The 21,724-nt window shown below is 37.9% G+C and overlaps 1 protein-coding gene across 2 annotated transcripts in view; it reads left to right on the top strand.

Annotated features, from left to right (window-relative positions):
- CWF19L2 (CWF19 like cell cycle control factor 2) overlaps positions 1-21,724 on the top strand; it is a 97,459-nt gene that overhangs the window by 18,435 nt on the left and 57,300 nt on the right. The window contains exons 2-10 of one of the 2 annotated variants that reach the window (XM_075418271.1): positions 1,954-2,055; positions 2,762-2,881; positions 4,288-4,395; positions 6,798-6,917; positions 9,113-9,206; positions 10,347-10,462; positions 12,034-12,752; positions 17,725-17,821; positions 20,779-20,868. In XM_075418271.1, coding sequence (XP_075274386.1) covers positions 1,954-2,055; positions 2,762-2,881; positions 4,288-4,395; positions 6,798-6,917; positions 9,113-9,206; positions 10,347-10,462; positions 12,034-12,752; positions 17,725-17,821; positions 20,779-20,868 — 1,566 coding nt within the window. The remainder of the gene's footprint in view (positions 1-1,953; positions 2,056-2,761; positions 2,882-4,287; positions 4,396-6,797; positions 6,918-9,112; positions 9,207-10,346; positions 10,463-12,033; positions 12,753-17,724; positions 17,822-20,778; positions 20,869-21,724) is intronic. The other variant, XM_075418279.1, reaches the window with a different exon arrangement.

Raw genomic sequence — 21,724 nt, 5'->3', positions numbered from 1 at the left:
TTAATCAGATGAATATGTTTTTAAGACAGAAGGACCATCATTGTCTGTGTGGACTAGAACAGAAAATTAGTAAGTGATTTCTGTGCGAACTTTCAAGGGTGTTGTCCCGGACGAGTAGATGTCGTAGGGTGGCCGGGGTTAGCCAGCGAGCTCTCTGGGTCTAGCAGAGGTAGCAGGAAACATAGCTACATTTTTTGGAGTCCTGGGTGGTTTTGGTGACCCTGTGTTATGCTTAACAGCTGTTTCACTCTCACTGAATTATAGTCCAGCTTATTCTTTCGCTGTTTTTTTTATTTATAAACTGGAAAACTGTTTTGATATTGGAATAAATGTCTCAATGTGCTCTTAACTCATTCTTTCTTTAACCCTACCTTTTGAATTTTAAGATGTAGTATTCACCTTTGTAGACTGTCAGCTTCATTTTAGAGATGGAAGTTCCAGTCTTGGCCTTTTTACTTGAGCACTTAATCTTTTTTTTTTCCCTCCTTTTTTTTTTTGGCTTTACAAAGTTCCTTCTTTTAGAGTTAAGAAGTCTTGGTAGCAGCTTTGCTTTGCTTCCATTAAAGTGCACTAGCAAATTTGTCACCTGGGACTTCTAAGAAAGGAGATGTTTAAAAGGGTGCTTTGTTTGGGCACAGATGGGTAGTTTTGATTTTTTTTTTTTTTTTTTTTTAATTTTTGGTTGTTCTTTGTGCCTCTTTCAGTATTACTAATGACAATATTTAAAAACACAACAGCACTCCTACCTTATGAGTTAGCTTTTTTATTTTTACACTTTCAATCTTATTTTCTAGCATGTATTTCTGTTCATTGAACCCTTATGGTGTACTGGTCATCCTCCTGCAAGCCTTGCTTTCTATCAGTACAAAAGCTGCAGATTTCCTTCTTGACTTCGGAGTTTTCTAATGGCAAGTTATATTTAAGTAAACTTGTCTGTGAAAGTCATTTTCCTGCTTGAAGCACTAGAGGGAACTTCAGAGGCTGTAAAGGTCATCATTTTATTGATATGGTTTATAAAAGTCCTTTTCAGGAATTTAAACTGTCTGCAGTGATTATTATTTTCTTAGAAGTAGTAGTAAAAGTATTTCTAGGTTTATCTCCATAACTAGGAAACACAAAATGCTAATTCTTATATACTTGTGTATTCCTTGAGAGCACAGACTTCTGCTGTTCCAGGTTTTGCACCTGGCTGAGATATTTTCAAAATTGAATGTGCACAAAGATAGGTTTGCTAAAGTCTCAAATTAATGGTTAGTGAGCTGTGCTTTGCAGTGGAGTAATTGCCCAGGGAATTTTTTGAAGGAGAAAATTGGAGGTCCACTACATCATAGCGTATTGGTGCCCAGCAACAGGACAAGGGGCAACAGGCACAAACTGAAGCACAGGAAGTTCCACTTGAACATGAGGAAGAACTTCTTCCCTCTGAGGGTGATGGAGCACTGGAACAGGCTGCCCAGGGAGGTTGTGGAGTCTCCTTCTATGGAGATATTCAAGACCCACCTGGACAAGGTCCTGTTCAGCCTGCTGTAGGTGACCCTGCTTCGGCAGGAGGGTTGGACTAGATGATCCCCAGAGGTCCCTTCCAACCCCGAACATTCTGTGATTCTGTGATATGCAGTTCAGGAAGACTGTAAGAACAGAAGACTTCTGAGAATGAAGAATGCAAGTTGAATGTCTTCGTGTCACTTTTGTTTAGAATGATAGGATGAAATCAATGCTGGAGTAGCTGCAAAGCGGTAGCTTGAGGAAGGAGGGTGCATAATATGTTTTAGCTGCGTTTCCTCTTTAACATGTAATCCAAAAGTATTTTTTTTGCAGTACTCTGAAAGGACAAGTTCTCAAGCAGAGTTCTCAACATTGTGTATGGGTGTGTCAGCATGGCTTACAAAGGTGTGTCTGTAAGAAAATGCTATTGAACTCTGCCTGGTTATTTTTCTTCTCTGCTTGTCTTAGGCCAAATATAGTTATGAAAAGGAGCAGAAGCACCAGCTGGTAAAGCATCTACGAGGTGAAGATACGTGGATGCTTTCTGATGTGAATGAACGTGTGGAAAAGGTGACAGAACTGTAAATCATTGAATTGTCTTGTTAGCTTTACAGCATGTTCCTATGAACAGAAGGCTTTGAGGGCTTTAAGAGGATCTTTAAAAATCTCCTGATTTCTGAATTATTTATATTTTGATATTAGCTTTTTTTAAGTGGAAATAATCTTTTACTCACAAGAGGAAAAACTTCTGTTATTCAATTCTGGCTTTAATTTCTACCAAATGCAGAAGAGCAAGCTCTGCCAGACAAGAATAGTTCCACAGGAAGAAATCTGGAGGAGCCAAGACTTTGTCGCGGCTCTGTTTGTGGTCATTACCAGGAGAAGCGTTAATGGAACCTCTGAATATCACATCCTTTTAGTGTAGAAATCCGTACAGATATTTCAGCAAAGGACAGATGTGTATTGATGATGCAGTGGTTCCCGAGGAAACAGAATTGACTGAAATAAATATAGTGTAGAAGGTATTCTGTGTATAGTTATAGTGCGTAAGTTCCAGTGAAAAAGGTATTGAGATGGGGAAGAAAACTCGATTGTGCATGTGAGGCATGCTTCCCTGAATAAAAGAAAGAGAGGGTAGTAGAAGTAAAATGTAGCTGTGTCCGTCTGTGTGTGTTTTACCTTTTCCAGTGTGGTTTGGTTAAGTAGGTTGTGATTGTTTTTCTTGTAAGTGGGTCCTTTGGTTTACTGGATCTCATTTACAAACATTTACTTGTAGGAACATTCCGTGCAGAAAAAAAAGAAAAAGGATAAGCATTCAAAAAAAGCTAAGAAAGAAAAGAAGAAAAATAAGAAACAAAAATCTGAAAAGAAGGATGACTTACTTGATAGTTCTTCAGTAAGTAAGAAACTCTAAAATGCTTCAAATGACATTTTTAAAACCTGCTCCATTTTAGTCTCTGTGGGTGCACATGATTAGTAAAATTAAGACTCGTTCTTATCATTTGGGAAAAGCTGTGGCAAAGTTTGTCTTTTTAATGTACAGAGTATCAATTTAAAAGATGATATGTGAATGGATGTGAATTTTATAATATTGAATTCACTCATTAGGGACAAATGATTTATAGTTTTTCAGCACAGAGAAACTGAAAAAAAAATCCTCATTGTAGGAGAGAGTGGAAAAAATTCATAGGTTCCCTGTAGTCAGTGGTTTATGGTAGAGTCGTGTCTGAAATTGCGAATACTTGATGTTGAATTTAAGCATGAGTTACTGCTGCCTTTTTCCATGGATGTTCAACCATGGAAACTCCCAACAATGTGGGAGTTGTATGTGGTTCTGAAGGAAGGCTCAAACTTGTGCATTTGAGTCCGTAAACATGTCTTCACATTGAGGGGCACTCTGGCAAAACAGTACAGAAAGTGTATTAGAAGTTTGGGTGCCGCTTTCTGGCCACATTGTGTGAAACATCCTCCCAGCATTTTGGTGGAAGTCAGGTAGCGCTGTGATTTTTTTCTTTTCAGAATGTCTCTTTTATTGAGTGAAAGAACATGCAGTATGATGAAATTTATTTTCTGGGGAGTGGAATCAGAGGTGAACTATGCTTTTTAGTGTGGGAAGTAACCTAAGGCACAAATGTCCCACATTTCTCACGGGAGTCATCAAAACCCCTCAGATCACACCAGTGAGTCCTATGATACAGCACAGTCCTGGCTGATACCTTCAATCCAAAATCTGTTATCCCCATGTCAGGTTCATGTAAATAGCAAAGAAACTCTGTTCAATGAAGTCCTATTTGCTTCAAATGTAAAACCTCAGTACGCTGTTTGCAAGTGCAGATGTTGAAAGTTGGTTATGAAAATAGGAGAAGATGGCATGTACAGTGCTGTATATTGCACTGTTACTGATTTTACTTTTTTAATGTAAAACATCCTTAGTAATAAATTTAGGTTTTTTAAATTTTGTTTTTGTAATGCCATAAAAACATATGGTTTTGTTTTTATTCTGACAGTTTTAACTTTAGCAGTGTTATGCTAGTAAACTGCCAATATGAACTAGAGTTACATACTGGGATGTGCTCGTCAAGTATGGTGGACTGTTTGTATCATGAAGGAACAATCTCCTATGGGAATATCAATATTCTATTTTGATTATCGGGATTTTGAAGTAATAAACAGTATTATATTAGTAATGCTAATAAGGATCAATTTTAATTATCAATATGCTTGGTCAGTATTGCATTTTATCAATGTGTAATAGTATTTTAAGATGTTACTATTCTTCTTCACATTAAACTGCATTTTTAGGATTCTTCAGTTGAGTGGGTTGAGTCAAATGTGTCACAGTCAGATAACACAGAAAAGGCTTGGAAAGTCAACAAGGAATCAGATGCTGTGAAAGAACCCTCCCTGCAGGTGAGCAGTCTGATAACTACTCCAGAAATAAATTCAGCATGACCAAATGTGAAATGTGCTTGGGTTTCTTGACAGCTCTTTTGCAATGTGTTGAACAAAACCTATTTTACGGACAGATGTCTTTGTTTAGCTAGGTAAATACTACATTTCATTCATTGGAAGACTTCTCTACCTGATAGATGCTTAGTATTTAACAAGGCACTACACTTAAAGTTGGCTAGCACTAATTCCTTTAATCATGTTTTCAGGGTCTAGTGACTTCATTGGATTTTCTTGAAGAGGTCAACTCAAAGTTCTTGACTAGAATTGGTATTTTTTTCTGCATAATTTAGGCAGATCTTCTACAGTTGAATGAATTTTTGCTTCTGTGATGCTTAAGTAGATATAAGGGAGAGAGGTGTAGAACTTTTCAGCAACAATATTTATGGCATCGATGCCTCTTTTGATCTGCCTAGGTGAATTCTGTGCCCAGTAAGCAGTGTTTATTCTGGAAAATTGAGTCATTCTGAAATGAACTGTTGTGATTTTAGTAGCATAGTAGTCACATATCACAACCTCCTCAGTTGTGTGAAAATGATGATTCTCAATTTAGTGTCTAATTCCACTCCTGGAAAAAATGTCCCTCTTTCTCATTCTGAATTTGTGCATCTTGGTAATAGAAATAAAAAGGATCACTGAATTATATCTATCTTCTTGGAAGAGTTTAAAGTAATGAAATATAAATCCTTACGTATGTCATGATAATTTATCCTGCAAAACCATTTTTTTCCAAGCATTTCTTGTAGAATGTGTGCCATGGGCTTGTCTATTTTTGGATGAAGAGTGTGCATTTGAAAGGAATTTCCTGGTCATCCCTACTTTTTGTATTTTGGCTCACATTATGAAGAAGTCTTGGAGCATGTAAACCCATTTCCTGTTGGATTAAACTAAATTAGAAGATATATTCTCAAAGTGCACCTGAGATGCTCCACGGGGCCAGTCTCAGACTAGACCAGAAGTGCTTACTTAAAAAAACAAACAAACAAATAACAACAAAAAAAACATAAAACAACCAAAAAAACAGAAACAACAACAAAAAAAATCCCCAAACCGCGGATCTGAAGCTTATTTAAAAGACGGAGCCAGCCTTTTTTCAGTGGTGCCTAGTGACAGGACGAGAGGCAAGAGGCACAAACTGACACATGAGAGTTTCTGTCTGAACATCAGGAAATAGTTTTTACTGTGAGAATGACCAGGCACTGGCACAGGTTAACTGGAGAAGTTGTGGAGCCTCTGTCCTTGGAGATATCAGAAGCCATCAGGACGTGATCCTGGGCAACTAACTATGCATGGCCCTACTTGAGCAGGGGGGCTGGACCACATGACCTCCAGAGGTCCCACGCACATCCACTTCTGTTGATCCACGTTGCTTGCTAATGTGGACATAGATAGTATTGAATCACTTGAAGATAGATTATTTTTCAGTTCCTTCACTTTCTTAGAGGAGATCTGAGAAGCGGAATGTTGTGTTTCACCTCTGAAGCTCTCTGGTATGTTGCCTAATATAACTGTTAAATAACAGATAAAGTGTGACACACAGCTTCTGTTCAGATTGACAACTCAGACTAGAACCGTACTGAAGATATGAAGACCTTTCTGCAAGGACATGTTTCAAAATAGGTGTAATCTTGTAATTTTGGTTGCTGTACTGTACACAGAAGCATTCCAAATACTTGTTTTTGTAGAGTAGTTGTTTATAATGCATATGTCACTGCTTTCTTTTGAGGCTTCAGGTTTTGCATGTGTAAAGGTAGTTGGTGTATCTAAGCTTTTTATATGCTGCTTTTCTTTAGACAGTAGTCCTCAATTTTAAAATGGCCTTGGTCTGGCCTAGGTTTTGTAAATGCAGTTTTCTACCTGTTATTGTGGGTACAGTTCAGAGGTTTTAGATGTGTAGCTGTTTAGTTTGAGGGTGCAGTTAGTGCCGAGATATCCAAGTTATGAACTATGCTCAGCTACTGATTGCAGATATTGTATATGCTGGAGGAGATGTAAGATGTCATGAAGTCAGAATTAGCAAGATGAAAAGGAATTGGTCTAGATGTACAGTGTTCATTTAAGCAAATAATAAGCAGTTTACACAGTTCGCATGTTTACTAGTGTCTTAAATACATTGTGAAGATGTATTTCAAATTACAGAAAGACATTTTTGAAATTTATTTGTGTAAGTGAATATTAAAAAACTGAAAGATTAGGGTTCTTAAAAGCGTTTTTGCTTTTCATTAAAGTGCTTCATATGTGTTTGTAAAGCCTATACTCTTTATTGTAAGTAACATTTGTCAGTAGTTGTGCTGGTTTGGTTTGTACCTGAGCCATGTTTTTGTTGGAAGTATGAACACTGATTCTTTGTGTTTATTTTAAAGAGAGAAGAATGGATGAATTTAGACTTCATGTCATTGAAAACCATGTCAGCAGCTGCTGTCAGAGGTGAAAGACACAAAGACAAAGTATTGGAACGACAGAAAGTTCAAGAACGTGAGCAGGTAGGAGGAATTAATATATCATCTTTTTTCTGAATCTTACTATATTTTGTGTGATGAATGAACCAATGCATTGGTTCAAATACAGAAGTCTTTGTATAGTTTTTAAACTAATGCCTGATACATTGTGTGACAGTGATTTTAATTAAATTAGTCTGTTATTTGTTCTGTTTGGGATGGGAAGGGGTCATACAGCAGGCTGACGTTGTGGAAAAAAGCCAGTTTTATTAGTACTAAGTTCTGTAATATTTGAAGTGCTTCTGAGGTATTTTACTTAATAGCAGTGGCATACTGTTGGTCTGGCCTTCTTCCCCATGGGATATGTGAGAGGAGCACCATTGTTTTGTGTGATAAAAGCTTACCGAAGTTACTGTGTTAAAGCATAGGGTGCTGAGGCTTGTTTTTTCCTGAAGAAAGAATTCAGAGCAGTTGCTGTGCCTTTCATGCTGCAGTTGTGCATGAACACGTGAGGTGGATCAGAGTCTGGCTGGGGAAGGGGTTAAATTAGTTGTGTTTACATACAGTTGCTGGCTGCTTCATTTATTCATTGAGCTGCTTAAATGCAAGGTAGTCTGATCTGAAATCGTAGTTGCTGATCACTGTCTGATATTTATTTGTCCTCATATCTCACAGTAGGCCATTTGTTGCTGTTAGGTTTTCCAGTTGGTTGTGTTGTGGCTAGGAACCAGGCTGACCTGGAGCGCTGTTCTTCTGTAGCGTGTGGCACTTCGGTTATTGTCTTTTGAGAATGGATTAATCTTCTTTTTTGTTTTTTCCCCACATAATTTGTTGCTGAACGTTTTTTCTGAACTGTTGAAGAACCATTTAATGTCGAGATTTTAAATTACCAGAATGTCTCCATATATTATATAGTTAATAATTTATGAGTTCAATTTAAATGATCATAGAATCATGGAATGCTTTGGGTTGGAAGGGACCTTTAGAGGTCATGTAGCCCAATCTCCCTGCAGTGAGCAGGGGTATCTTCAGTTTGATCAGGTTGCTCAGAGCCTCGTCCAACCTGGCCTTGGATGTTTCCTGGGATGGGGCATCTACCGCCTCTCTGGGCAACCTGTGCCAGTGTTTCACCACTCTCATTGTAAAAAGTTTCTTCCTTATATCCAGTCTAAATCTACCCTCTTTGAGTTTAAAGCCATTACTCCTTGTCCTATCACAACAGGCCCTGCTAAAAAGTTTGTCCCCAGCTTTCCTGTAGGCCCCCTTCAGGTACTGGAAGGCTGCTAGAAGATGTTCCCGCAGCCTGCTCTTCTCCAGGCTGAACGACTCCAACTCTCAGGCTTTCCTCATAGGAGGGGTGCTCCAGCCCTCAGATCATTTTTGTGGCCTCCTCTGGACCTGCTCCAACAACTCCATGTCCTTCCTGTGCCGGGGGCTCCAGAGCTGGACACAGGACTCCAGGTGGGGTCTCACCAGAGTAGAGGGGCAGAATCACCTCCCTCGACCTGCTGGCCACACTTCTTTTGCTGCAGCCCAGGATATGGTTGACTTTCTGGGCTGATTATTTTTAAAATAACTATAATCCATCATAAAAACTATCTGGCTGATGATTTTTATGATGGATTGTAATTATTTTAAAAATCATCTGGCTGATGATTTTTTATAGATCCCACCAACCCCTTGCTCTCCGTGCATGTTTGTAGTTCTATGTTTTCTATACCAGAATGTCTGATCTTTCTTTGACATCCGTAACAATGTGTACAACAGGTGCATACAACATGCCAGTGATGGTGGTGAGCTGACGATATAACATAGACAAATTCAAAATTTTGTCAGTGCTGGAATGCCTAATCAACTCTTATCTCCATTGGACTTCTTGCCTGCTTCCAGAGAAGTCATTTGACAGAATCGCAGTAAGCGATCTAGTTTGAGGGTGAAAAGCAGTAAGCTGAGGTAAAACTGAGAAGCCCCCCAGTGCTTCGGCTGCAAAGGCATATTATTGATATACTGGCAATGCAGCCAAACAGTAAAACCACTTCTGTATAATCAGGGTGCCAGCTAAGCACATGTTTGAGAGCTTTGACTGGGGATGGAGAGTGGTGTTTATTTCTACCTGTCTTTAGATAGCACAAGTTATGAGTAAGCTGTTCTATTCCCACACAAGTATCACAAAATTTATCAAATATTATAGAAAATACAAACCATATACTATGCAGACATTAAAATTATTTCTGTTTCAGGCCATGCTGTCTGAGAGAGAACTCAATCCCTATTGGAAAGATGGTGGTACAGGTTTGCCACCAGAGAAGGAAGAAACAGCTTCAGTTAAGAAAGGTAAACGGCAACTTCTAGTGATAATCTTAAATTTCTGTCCCCAGTCTCTGGTCTCTTTGTTGCTGACAAGTTACTACTAATGTTGATGTAAAGGCATTATGAAAAGCATGTAATAAAGTAAAATTTGGATGAAAATTCAGTAGTGAATATTGGGTTAATATCATAGCATGTTGTTTTGCCGAATTTCTCTTCACTGGTTTTTGATCTTGAGTGGTTTGACCTTCAGTATCTTTACAGAAATTCTTCGTTTTGAACTAATTAAGTGAAAGCATGATTTAACCAAGACAAGATAAATTGTTGTCATCTCATTTGATTCCTTTCATTCCATTACACAAATTGTAGTTTTAAAATATTCAACCACAGAAGCCTGAGTCACATTAAAATGAAGTACATTACAGATGCAGTTTGTGAAAAATATTATTTCTGTAACCTTTTCACTTCTTTCCTTACCCTAGGGTTATCCTGCCTATTTCCAGCAAGAGCAGTTAGAAAAACATTTTTCATAATGTGATGAAGCATTTATTATGTGATAAGAAGGGTCCTTCTATTCTGTCGACAGGGAACAATAGGGTCCCTGGCTTTTCTCTATGGGAGCCTTTCCCTGTGGACAGTCTGTCCTGCAAAGCATTAGCCTCATGCCACATTTAAGAGTTGCAGAGATCAGTGATCTGTAAGAGGCGACAGGCATCAGTGAGTATGTGTCCTGAATGTTAAGGCCTCTGCTAGCTTCTCAAATGGAGAGCAGTGGGTTGCTCATTAATCTTCTGAGAAGGGGAAGGCACTTATTTGTGTGAGGGGTATGCCAAAGATTGGACACAGAAATTGGAAACAATAAGAAGGTTCTTCAATTTCATAAAACCCCTTACAGCTTCTCATATGCCACTCCTGTCTTGAAAACTGCTTGTTGTGTTCTATGATAAAATGGAGAAGACTAAATTAAATCAGTGGTATTACTGAGATATATCCAGCATTAACTTATAAAAACATTGATTGTATTAGTATATTCTTTCTATTTTTCTTTTGCACCCTTTCAATTTTACATTAAGTTTAGATGAAGGTTTAATGTCACATACAGAGTAAGGTTAAATAGGAAAACTACTGAGATACAAAATGATGACTTCTCATTGTTTTCTACTTTAGTTACAGTGGTAGAAGATGCTGGATTAAGTTGGTTACGAAAATCATACCAAAGGATGAAGGAGCAGGCTGAGAGAGAGAAACGAAATTTTGAGGAAATTGTAGCTGAGAGATATGGGGTAAGGCTCTTCAATTACATTTTTTTCGTTCTAATAAATGCTTGGAAAAGATTACTTTCCTGTAAAGGCACAAATACTTAATGTGTAGTGTAAGACGTAAGTAAAGAAGCAGGAAAAAACTGGCTCTGAGGCTTCTCTCGAGTGATGAGGAGTTTAAAGCTACTCAGGCTTTTGTATCTTTTTTGTTAAATAACTTTAATATATGGGATCCTGTAGCAAATTTAAAATACTAATCTTCTACATCAGGAGGTTCAGATGATCCCAGTTACAAAGTACCTGAGTACTTCCAAAATGATGATGATGTATACTAGAAAATACATTTTGTTCTCCTGCATGTGGTAGATAATCCACATTGTGGATAATAATAATGTCAAGATAAGTTGGAGAGCTGTGTCAAGTTTTACCAAATATGAATTTTCTGGCCACTTGTGATCTGCTCAGTCCAGATACATTGAGAAAGCTGCTTACTTCTGACGGGTTTAAAAGTCTTCAAAATTGATTTTTAAGAAAACAGTCTGCCAGAACAATAGTAAGTCTTTAAAGCCTACCCTCCCTCTCTTCCTATGGTATTATTGTCTTTCAAAGCATTGGTCAAAGGTGTAGGGTGTTAAATCTTGGTGATTGTGTTATATTTGAGTTTTCTGTGGGTTTTTTGGTTAGGATGGTTTGGTTGTGGGTATCTTGGATAAGACAGTATGACTTCATAAGACAGTATGACTTCATTCTGTTGTCTTTGAACTGAATTGTAGTTACTCCTGAGTGATGAAAGCAATGTGGTCAGTGCTGGTAGAAATTATTCACTCTAAGTGATTGTAAAGATTGTTATTTTTAAGAGTCTTTCTCAAGAAACTAGAGTTCAAATAGCATGAACCACTCTGGCTGCTGAAGTGTAGGATAGTGATTGAAAGATATCCCTGCCTGATTTTGTTTTCAGTATGTAATGTTTTGAGAAAAAAAAAAAAGAAAGTAATTGGTGATTGATGGAATAGGAATGGTCCACATTTTGCATAATTGCCTAATGGACAGAGTATTTGTCCAGAAAGCCAGAGACAGGGGTTCAAAACGTATTTCAAGCTAAAGATTTTGAACTCACTCTCCTGTGTTTTTAAGAGTTTAACTAGATTGTAAAATGGTTTAGTGGGAACGTCAGTTGGTTCTGTAGAAGCTGAGCATCTGGTGAGCATAAATTCAAAGTTCATGAGTAAGAAAGAAGCCTTTCGCCCTAGCTCAAGCCCCTAATCGCCAGGTTGCCAGGAGGAGACAGTTCTGAGGCTCTGGTCTCTGTTCCTGGGAGTGCTGTAGCACTTTACTTTAGAGCCATAGAATGAAAATTAGAAATAGTCCAAGAGAAGGGATCAGAAAGCCTTCCCAACAGAGCATCTCAGACATGAGGCTGTAAGTTCCCTTTTAGTGGTCTTCCATTCCACTTCATGGCTCATGCCTTGCCCTTTACACAGTGATTCATTTTCACGGAATGGTGCCTTTCCTGTAATACTTCCTAGGGAGCTTCACAATACCCCATGATCTTAAAAGCAGTATGACTTTTATTTTTTTTTCATTCTTCCTTATAGTCAATGGAGGTATTTCAGTCACGATTAGAAGAAGCTGAAAAAGTTGCATCCAGAAAGGAAAATTACTGTAGAGGTGGAAGATGGAAGAAAAATGACAATTCTGAAATTGAGAAAGAGAAGAAAGAACAGCATATGAAAAAGGAGACACGAGATGAAGATGCTAGAAACAGGAATGCATTTGGGGGCTATGCGAGAGAGAAGTATGGCAAGGGATGGGCGCAAGAAGACAAAGGTTACAAAAGAGATACGTCAAGAGAAGACCAAGAATGTGGACATAGTATCATGGACTCCGTATTGAGAGGCTGCAGCTCCAAAGCAGAAAAACACTCTGATGAAAAACGAGGTCAGGAAAAGAGTTCATCTCTGAGCAACATGAAACAGAAATTTCTGAAACCCTCTGAAGATGATTCATCATCTTACAGTGCACCTAGAGACTCCAAGTCGAAGCAGTCCTCTTCCAAACTGCCAGTTCATAGCTCTTTGAGCAGCCGTTTCCAGAAACCTAGTGAGGATACTGCACTGTGGACCAAAACACATGCGAAAGACAGCAATGAGAAATTAATGTCTGATCAAAAATCACCAGGTACAAGGGAAAAAATTGATGACAATAGCTGGGAAAGAACTCCAAGTGATGAAAAGCAGAAGTTGCGACAGGAGTGCCCAAGCGATATCTCTGAGAAGAAACAAGTGTTATCTGACAGTAAAACATCATGTTCTAGGTATTTTACAAACATCTTTACTTGTCTTTTATTTGCTGTATTTTTCATGGCAAAGCATACTGGAAACTCTGTCGTCTTTCTGACGGTGTTGGATCTGATCCTGTCAGATCTCTTTAGTTAGGAGGAGGCTAGCCTCCCAGCTAGGGGCAGCTAAAACCGACTGCCGTAGGAGTAACGAACACCCCCTACTTGTCCTGTCTGCTCAGCATATTTAAGAATTGCTAATGGCAGATTATTTTTTGCTTTTTTCTAACGTTAGTTCACACTGCAGTAAAATTGACCTCTTAGGAAAAAAACGTGCAAAATACCTTAACTGTTGTTGAATTTATAAAGACAACTTTGTAATAATAGAAAATGTTGACTAAAAGCAAAAATAATTAAGACTGTGGGGATAGGTTTGCCACCTGTGAGATGAACTCATATGCTAAAGTAGGAGCATGTGAAAAATAGTAGGAGGTATTGATTAGAAAAGTGCGTTTTCTGTGGAAAAGAGGAAAGATGAAAGGGAGTGGAAAGGGAGGCACAAACTGATATGTGGTAGGAATTTCAGTTTGCCTGACTTGCTTTAGTGAAAGACAACAGACAGTAGGAAGAAGTGTGGTCAGAAAGGTAAGTAGTAGACAACCGAGCTTTTGCTCTACTCGAGGTCAGCTGTTTTCCAGTATTACCAGGTTGTTGGTTCTTCCAGTGATATGATAGCGTGGTTATTACAGTGAATGCTTTCCTGCAGATCTTTCCAATAATAGGTAGGCATGTGCAGAAGTATTTTAGAATCAGGATGGTGTTATTTAATTGCTTGGGAAAGCTGGACAAGTAAATGTTTTTGGTTGGAGTATGTAAGAAGGATGATATGATTTAGTTGGAAACGGCATTTGATCAAATACGATCAAGTGTAATTCCTTCATTCTTATATGCTTATGTCAGTTACTTCCAGAAAAAAACTTCTTATAGCAGGGTTATGAATTTACTTTTAATTGTTGGATTCTAATAATACCCTAAATGTATTTGTTTTATTTGTAACTGTTCCTGTGTGTAGTATTTGCAGATATCTCACTGTGTATTTGCAAAGAAAAATTGTACCTTACATACGTACTGCATGACTAACCAGAAACAGGCAGCTTAGTCCACACAATTCTTTATATTGTATAGGTTGGGTATTTTTTCCAGATTTTACTTGCTATATTTTCTACTTTGATAGGAGCCAATGAAATTTACATTTTCTTTGGTAGCAGGAAGATAAATTGTTTGCATGACGTTCATTTAATCTAATTTATATATTTTTTTGAAAAAGTGTGAGTTTGAATAGACGTCATGGCAGGAGTAGTTCCCGATTCTGGCACAAATAGTTTGTATGCACTATGGGAAGTCCCACTCGGAAGTGTTTGTCATATCTTGTTTTATTGTTTATTTTGATATTTGCCTAGGTGTTATTTTGCTGGAAAATGAGAAATATATCTTTATAGTTGTTTTAGTTACTGTGAAAAAAGGATCTTGTAGCATGCAGTTTATAAACTGTTGATTAGAATGATTCATGGCGTGTCTGAGCTGAAGCCTACGAGACTTCTTCAGCTCTTGAGTCCTGGTTTATTCATGGCTGTTCAGGTACAAGGTCTACACAATCCCCAGTTGTTTTCTGCCTGCCTTGGGTAGCACGTTGGTTTCCATAAGGGAACATAGGCATTCGTGCAAGGAGGGATGCTATGGTCAGCTGGGAGAGGGTGTCTGCTCTGCAGTTCAGGCACGGACTCCATGAAGATCCACACTCAGAACTATGTGTCTGCAAAAAACCCACCCTGTTAAGAAGCTTCTTTTTTGCACACATAAAAAGGCACGATTGCGTGTGGTTAGAGTGTTATCTGTCATCTTAAATATCATGCACTTTTTAAAAAAAAACAAAACAAATACTTCACTGATTAGCAGCAAACCATCTGTGTAAATGACATGCAATCCTTTAGTAAGTCTACCTTCATTCTCAGTTGTGTTTCCTCCATGACTTCCAGAAGGAGAAAGTAATATCTAACAGCTGTGTCATACAGCTGATGGCAAATAGGAGTTCTGACATCCAGTATACTGTATCTGTAGTGAACTACTGGTTTGGACTGGTGATTGTCCAAAACACAGAGACTGAGTGAGAGAGACTGTGTGAAGACCGTGAACCTTGTTTTTTGTCGTTTTTTTTCTGGGGGGGGAGGGAGGAGGTGTGGAGCTGGGTGTTGCTTTGTGTGTGGTGTGTTGACCCCACCAAGCAACTGAGCACGTACCCAGCTGCCTGCTCATTCTCCCTCCTGCAGAGGGAACCAGAAGAGCAAAAGGGAGAGAAACTCATGTGTTGGGTAAAGACAGTTTAACAAGCGAAGGAAAGAGACAAAACCAAGTGATACAAAGGCAGTCACTCACCACCTCCTGCGAGCGGACTGATGCCCAGCCAGTCTCTGAGCAGCAACTGCTTTGGGAAGACTGCGCTGCCCAGTTTCCACTGCTGAGCATGACGTTGTGTGGCATGGCATAGCCCTTTGGCTGTGTCCCCTCCCAGCCTGTGCGCTGGGGGTGCAGGGTGAGAACTGGAGGAAGCCTTGAGGCTGTGTAAGCACTGTTCAGCAACAGCCGAACCACTGGTGTGTTATCAACACTGTCACCAGTTAACTCCAAAGCACAGCACCGTCCAGGCCAGTGTGAAGAACGTAAACTCCATCCCAGCCAGACCTAGTAAAGCATGTAATTATTGTGTAGAAGTTAATGATACCATTGCCTCATTATTGTTATCTTCAAAGATGCAACTACTCCTTTACAGTCTTATTTTTTTTTTTTTTTGCTAAATAATGGTGAATAATTTTTTTTTTTTTAATTGCAATACAAAAACTGTAGCTTTTAGCTTTTGCTTACCACATGCAGTAAGTGCAATGCTGATTGTGACTGGACAGAGCTGCCAATTTTGGGAAACCACATTGTGCATGGAAGTGGTTTGCTTATTCAAGGTCAAAGAATTCAATTATTGTGGTAGAAAAGATAATTCTTTTCCTCACAGAAGAGAACTAAGCTTAGAAACTATTTAGCTGATGTTTTCTTTTGCATGTGTTTTCTGTTTCAGTACTGTTAAACTTGATTTTACATGGTCTTTGATATTTTAATTCTATTTCTTCGCCAATAAAATTACTGAGCTGATTTATTAGTAAAGTGGAAATTACTTAGGCCTGGAAAACCATATAGCCTCTGCTTATTGACTTAATTATTTCCAAGTTCTTTTAAGCTGACTCTTAACTCCTAAGCTTCTGCGTGTTTGAGATAGTGTATGACCTGTCTTCCTGCTTCCTTCAGTGGGAAATGTCTTTTTTTTGTAGAATTTTGTAGAGAATTCTGGCTCTTGGAACATTTCAGGTTAGTATATGTGAGGTAGTTATCTGTTGGGAATAATTTATATGCTGCTACTGTTTTCTTCTTCGTGAAATTTCAAGTCTTGCAATACATGTACTCTTTCAGTGGTGTTCAGTCAGTCACAAAAAGTACATCTTCATTGACCCGAAGGCTTGAATTAATAGGTGTTGCTGGTTGAGTTCCTTGTCTCTCACGCTGACAATGTACCTTTCAAGTTTATCCCTTCTAAAACATAGAGAGAGCTTCTTCAGCCTATAAATCAAAATGTTTTGGACAGTTATGACACAGGTTAATTAGAAGTGCTGATTGGATGTCCAAGGGATCTCCCCAGAGGAAAAGTCCATCCAGGTTGCATTTGCTGAACATCACACTTAATAATGTGACTGCTTCAGAGTTTAATTTGAGACAAAATAGAAAACAAAACCAAACAATGTCTCAAAGTTCAGATGATGATTCAAGCACTAACACCACTTAAAAAAAGCATGTAGGAAGTAATAAACATCTCTTGCTCCCTCTACTGAAATGGCCTGCCATGTTTTGAAAAATACAGGTTAAGGAGAAGTGAGAACTTCATCTTTGAAAGTTCTGTTTCAGATGAAGTTAATGCAAATGTTTATGCTGAGTTTCTGGGTTTTGGATTGGGCATCTTCAAAACAGATAAAAGTTAGTTTGGTAATTTCCTCAGGGCTGGGAGGATCTGGCAGTTAAAGATGGCACCATCTTCAAAGTTCTCCCATTCTTCAAATCCTACAGGGTTTAACCATTTTGAGTAAGGAGCGAATTCTCTCTCTCCTTTAATAGCAGGGACCAATATAATAACTGTATTCTTACGTTGCTTTTATGTTAGATATCTTATTTTCAGAACTAGTTGGTTTTAGTCTTTCCCAGAGTTAGAGAAAAAGAGCCAACTTGTTTGATGCCTCTTTGCAATAGTTCTTAGAGACCTTACGTATTGTCATTAGAACTCATATACTGACCTTTTAATACTGAAATTATAATACAGTGCTATTTATTACTAGCTGTCGCTTCTCTAGGGACACTTTGTGTTTTAAAAATCGTACTAGGTAATTTTCCATGGAAACTCTACCGTATCAGCCATAACGTCTTTAGAAGCAAAGCTTGTCCTGTGAACAGGTAAGTATGGGTGTATAAGTAGTTTTCAGGAGATGGAAGGCCACTTGGTGTACAGGTGATTTTGCTGGAGCTGAGAAGTAAAATCGTGACCAAAACCAGAAAGGACAGTTACAGAGTGGGTTTAAATTACTCTTTCTGCTCCTCTCTTTCTTGCTTTTTGTCTGCTTATACCTGCCACTGGCTCTTGACTGTTTTTTTTTTGTGCTGAGAAAGTGTTCATAGATAGTGCTTTTCATTTTAATTGATGTCAAATGTAAAAGGAAACATATCTCAAAAAATTTATTTAAGCTTTTTGGTTTCAGAGTCCTTGGCAAGTTTTGACTGAAAATATATTTTTATAGTATGTTGTTATCAATTATTTTGACACTAGGAGCATATGTACCAGTGCAGTAGGCGTGTAATACTTGTTACACAGGTGAATACTACATTGTTTTTCTATGGGTTTAGTGCTGCTGCTGTTTTACAGACAGACATCAAAGGATGAGCCACCTCGGGTCCTTAGTGAAGAGGAGATGAACAGACTGGGAGCGAGGATTGTGAAAGCGGAACTCATGGGAGACATGGTAATGTCTTTGAAAAATTGTTATGATTTACTGCAATTTTCCTTTAAAGCTCATAGTGATTTAGTTGTTAAAAAAAAGAAAAAGTTACTGATTCAAGCAAATTAAGTCCTGCAAAAATTGATCAGGTAGGATTTGAAGATGCTACTTTTACTGTAACTTCTGCTTTAAAGGCAATGGTTCATAGACTAGAGTAGAGGATTTGGGCCCCCAGGTTTTGTAGGCTAGGCAGCATATCCACACCCAGTTGTTCTCTGCTCTCTTGTAGGATTTCATGTCTTTGTATTAAGCAGGGAGCAGGTGAAAACTACAAAGCTTCTAGCCTGTTACAAGGTAGACAGTGTCTGGAGTTTGTTATTCATCAATTTTGTAACAAGGAGATGCTTGTGGTCCGTAGCTCTGCTTTATAAGCATGATTTATTACTTACAATATGGAAATATAAAACTGAAAGGAACTGCGTAGGCCATGGCATCCAGCTCTGCAGTGAGAACAACTGTGTAATGCTTTGTGGTCAGCTCCGTAGAAAGCCTGCCCTGAAAGAGGCTGGGTCCGTGGAGCTGAGACAAACAGCTGCGTGTGTAACGTTGGTTTAGGAGGCTTCTTTCAGGCAGAAACCTGAAGGATCAAGAGTTTCACTCTTTTGGAACACTCTAAACTCTGGATGTATATATTTTTAATTACATGGAGTGTGGCTATACCGAGTTAATTTCATTCAATAGTACTGCCTGGAAGTTTCAGTTGTAACAAGGTCATAGTCTGTTAGTTTTTAAGCTATGCTTTACAAGTGCTTGCTCTGAAGAGCTGCTCTTAAGGAAGTAGTGCTGAAATTTGTTGAAGGATATAATAAAATAACATTTTTTTAGAAGTGAATCCTACCACTATGGACCTTTTTTTTTTCTTCTTTTAAAGATTACTTTTTAGTGCACGTCTACCTTGCCTCTTGTGACAGAATATTTGCACCACAATCTGCCATCACTAAGAAGTAATAAATAAGACCTTATGACTTCAAGTACCAAATTAATATTTCCTGAGAGCCATTGATTCCTTGATTTGGGGGAAGGTTTAGGATATTTGGCATATGAATTTATTGCTGGACTAGGACATGGCATTGGTCTTTGTCAAAGCCCCTATCACGTAGTTTAAGTTTTGTTAGGAATAAGTGTCCATTTTATAAATACTTTCTTTTCAAACCAATTTTATATTATGCATTCTTTTTCCCCAGACTTTAGACACAGATGTGTGTATGTAGCTTTACAAAATCTGAACAAATACACCCTTTTCTAGAAATCCTGTCCACTGGAAATCTTATCAACTTCAAAAGTGGGTTAAAAGTAACTTCAGTGTATTTTCTACTAAGATATAAGGAGTGTTCATGATTTAAATAGATGCCTCCGTGTTTTGATCTGTAGGTTTCCTAGTTAATATACAAAAAGATACACTAGCGAGGAGAAAAGATGTTCATGAAAGTAATTATATGATAGGTTTGTGAGACACTGGTGTTATTCACTTAAGATATTTTAGGACTCACTTAAGATATTTTAGGACGTTTTCCTACAGGGGAAAATGACTGAAGCTATATATACACTAGTTGCTGTAAAGTACTGAGGAGGTGAAAGTTCAAGAGCAGCAGAAATTTTAAAACTTTGTTTTTTCTACTGCTCAGCTTCAATAGCATTGTCCAAATAAAAGTTTGGACACAAGTGTGGGTTTTTTCTTTTCAGCCTGACAGTGTCTGAATAAGAGTAATTTGAGTGAAAATATACAGGTGTTCTGTGGGGAGAGTGTGATTCTTTTATTATTCTACCATTTTGTTTTGTTTTGACCAAAATCATACAACAGAAGCCAACGTTACAATTTTACTGTTAATTTTATATACACATTTTTCTACATACGAACTCTGAATTAGCCTAGTTTAAAAAAAAAAAACAACAACAACCACCACTGTATAAATAATAACTAATCTTTGCCTTATTGCTCGTTAAATATTTTTTCATGGACTTTCTCTGACCAGATTGACAATGCAGCTTGTTTGAACAAGTTCATCCCACACACCAGAACCGATGATTGTGTAACAGCATGTCCTGGTGGCCAGAGCTCAAGGTTGACCATGTGGGACAAGTGAATTCTGAATCTGTTTTTGTTGCTGACTTGCTGCTTGATGTTGATCAAATGACTTCATTTTGGGGCAGCAACTGTAGGCATGATTGTTGGAGTCCAATCAATGAAACTGGCAAATTGGTCAGAGTATAAATGGTTGTATTTCTAATAGGTTGATATTTTGTCATCTGGCAATTCTTAGCAAACCAAGATATCCTAAAATGCTTGTATTTGTTTAATAAATGGATGAATGAGAGAGTGGGAGCATCAAAAACAATTTACATAAGACTGTAAACAGTTCTCATTTTCCACGTCTTGTCCATTTAAATACCCAGAGTAAGTTCTTAAGTGCTAAAGTTGGACATGCAGTGTAGAGATGTGAAACTGCATAGCAAAAGTGTCTGAGAGGTATTTCACTAGACCCATTGTGTGCGTGCATGTGTGTGTATGTATAAATATTTAAATAAATAAAAGGATATGTAGCATAATCTGGAATGGTTATACACTTTATGTGTTCAGGCTTCCTTGTTTAGCTTCCTATACATAAGGTAGCATCTATGATTAGCTACACAAAGCATTTATTAGAATAACTGAATAACGTTTAAGCATAATTTTTGTGATGTTTTTATGACGATATATGTGTCTATACTTCAGATGCCTCTGTTCTGAACAATTTTTTATTGGTAATTTATCTCCAATAAAGAATTGTGTGAATTATAGATATTTTCTTTAGTCTTTTGTGTCATTAGTTTAAAAAATATTATCAAAACATGAAGAAATGGAATGAACAGTTAATTCTGATATAAAGGTCTCTAAAGTTTAAAATAATTAAACTAATAGAGTACTACCACTTTCTTTGAAGGAGTTAGCTTCGAAACTTCAAGAAGAACTTGAGAATGCACGCAAATTGAGAGAGACCCAAGGACAGATTCCAGCAAAGTCTGGCAGAGAGGTAAGAGGAAAATATTCTTCTTTCCTTTGTGCTAACATGATGGTCTCATACAGGTAGCAGCTCAATTATAGAGAACATGAAATTTACTTAGGAAGATTACAAGGTGTGACTTTACATGAGTTATTGTTCAAATTAAATTGTACTTTTTGGTGGTAAACAGAACTTTCTCCATAGTACTTTAGCAACTTCCATAGGATTTTTTTTTTTTACTGGTAATATTTTCTCTGCAATGATGTATCATCTTCCGTGGAAAATAACTGATATGTGTCAGGTTGCTGACTGTTTGCCCAGGAGGTCTAGACCTTGTCATCTGTAATCTAGGCAGTCTTGCCTTTCAAGCTCTGCAGTGACTGACATAGGCACCAAAGCAGGTGATCTGCATCTTGCTTAGCTTGCCACGATTTGGTGCTGGCTGTTAAGTCTCTGAAGAAGCTGGCACTTCAGATGTTCTTTTTGAAGGGTGGTGTTCAAGAAATAGATAGTAATCTTCTTCCATACTGACTTTGATATAGCTACAGGGAAACAGTGTCAATATCTTCATTTATATGCTCTGTCCTCATGATGGAGAGGAGACTTTCAGGCAAAGACTAATGTTCTTGTCCAGTTTGACCCCAAGTCCAGACAGGGATTGTGTAATTATGTAGGAAAACACCCGTTCAGATTTTAAAATTGGAAAGTAGAGGATATGTTATCGGTGGTCATCAAATGTTGATAAAAATCAGTTCCTTATAAATTGAGTTCTGAATATGAATAACAACTTTGGTCAGCCTTAGTCTTAAAAATAGTCTGATTTTTATCTTAATTTTTAATTAAAGGATTTTTAAAACTAACAGTGTGTAGTCATTGCACGAGTACC

Source organism: Opisthocomus hoazin, chromosome 1 (genome assembly GCF_030867145.1).
Source record: "Opisthocomus hoazin isolate bOpiHoa1 chromosome 1, bOpiHoa1.hap1, whole genome shotgun sequence".
Lineage (NCBI taxonomy): Eukaryota > Metazoa > Chordata > Aves > Opisthocomiformes > Opisthocomidae > Opisthocomus > Opisthocomus hoazin.
The sequence above is the reverse complement of the archived record's forward strand: the minus strand, read 5'-3'. Positions and strand labels throughout refer to the sequence as shown.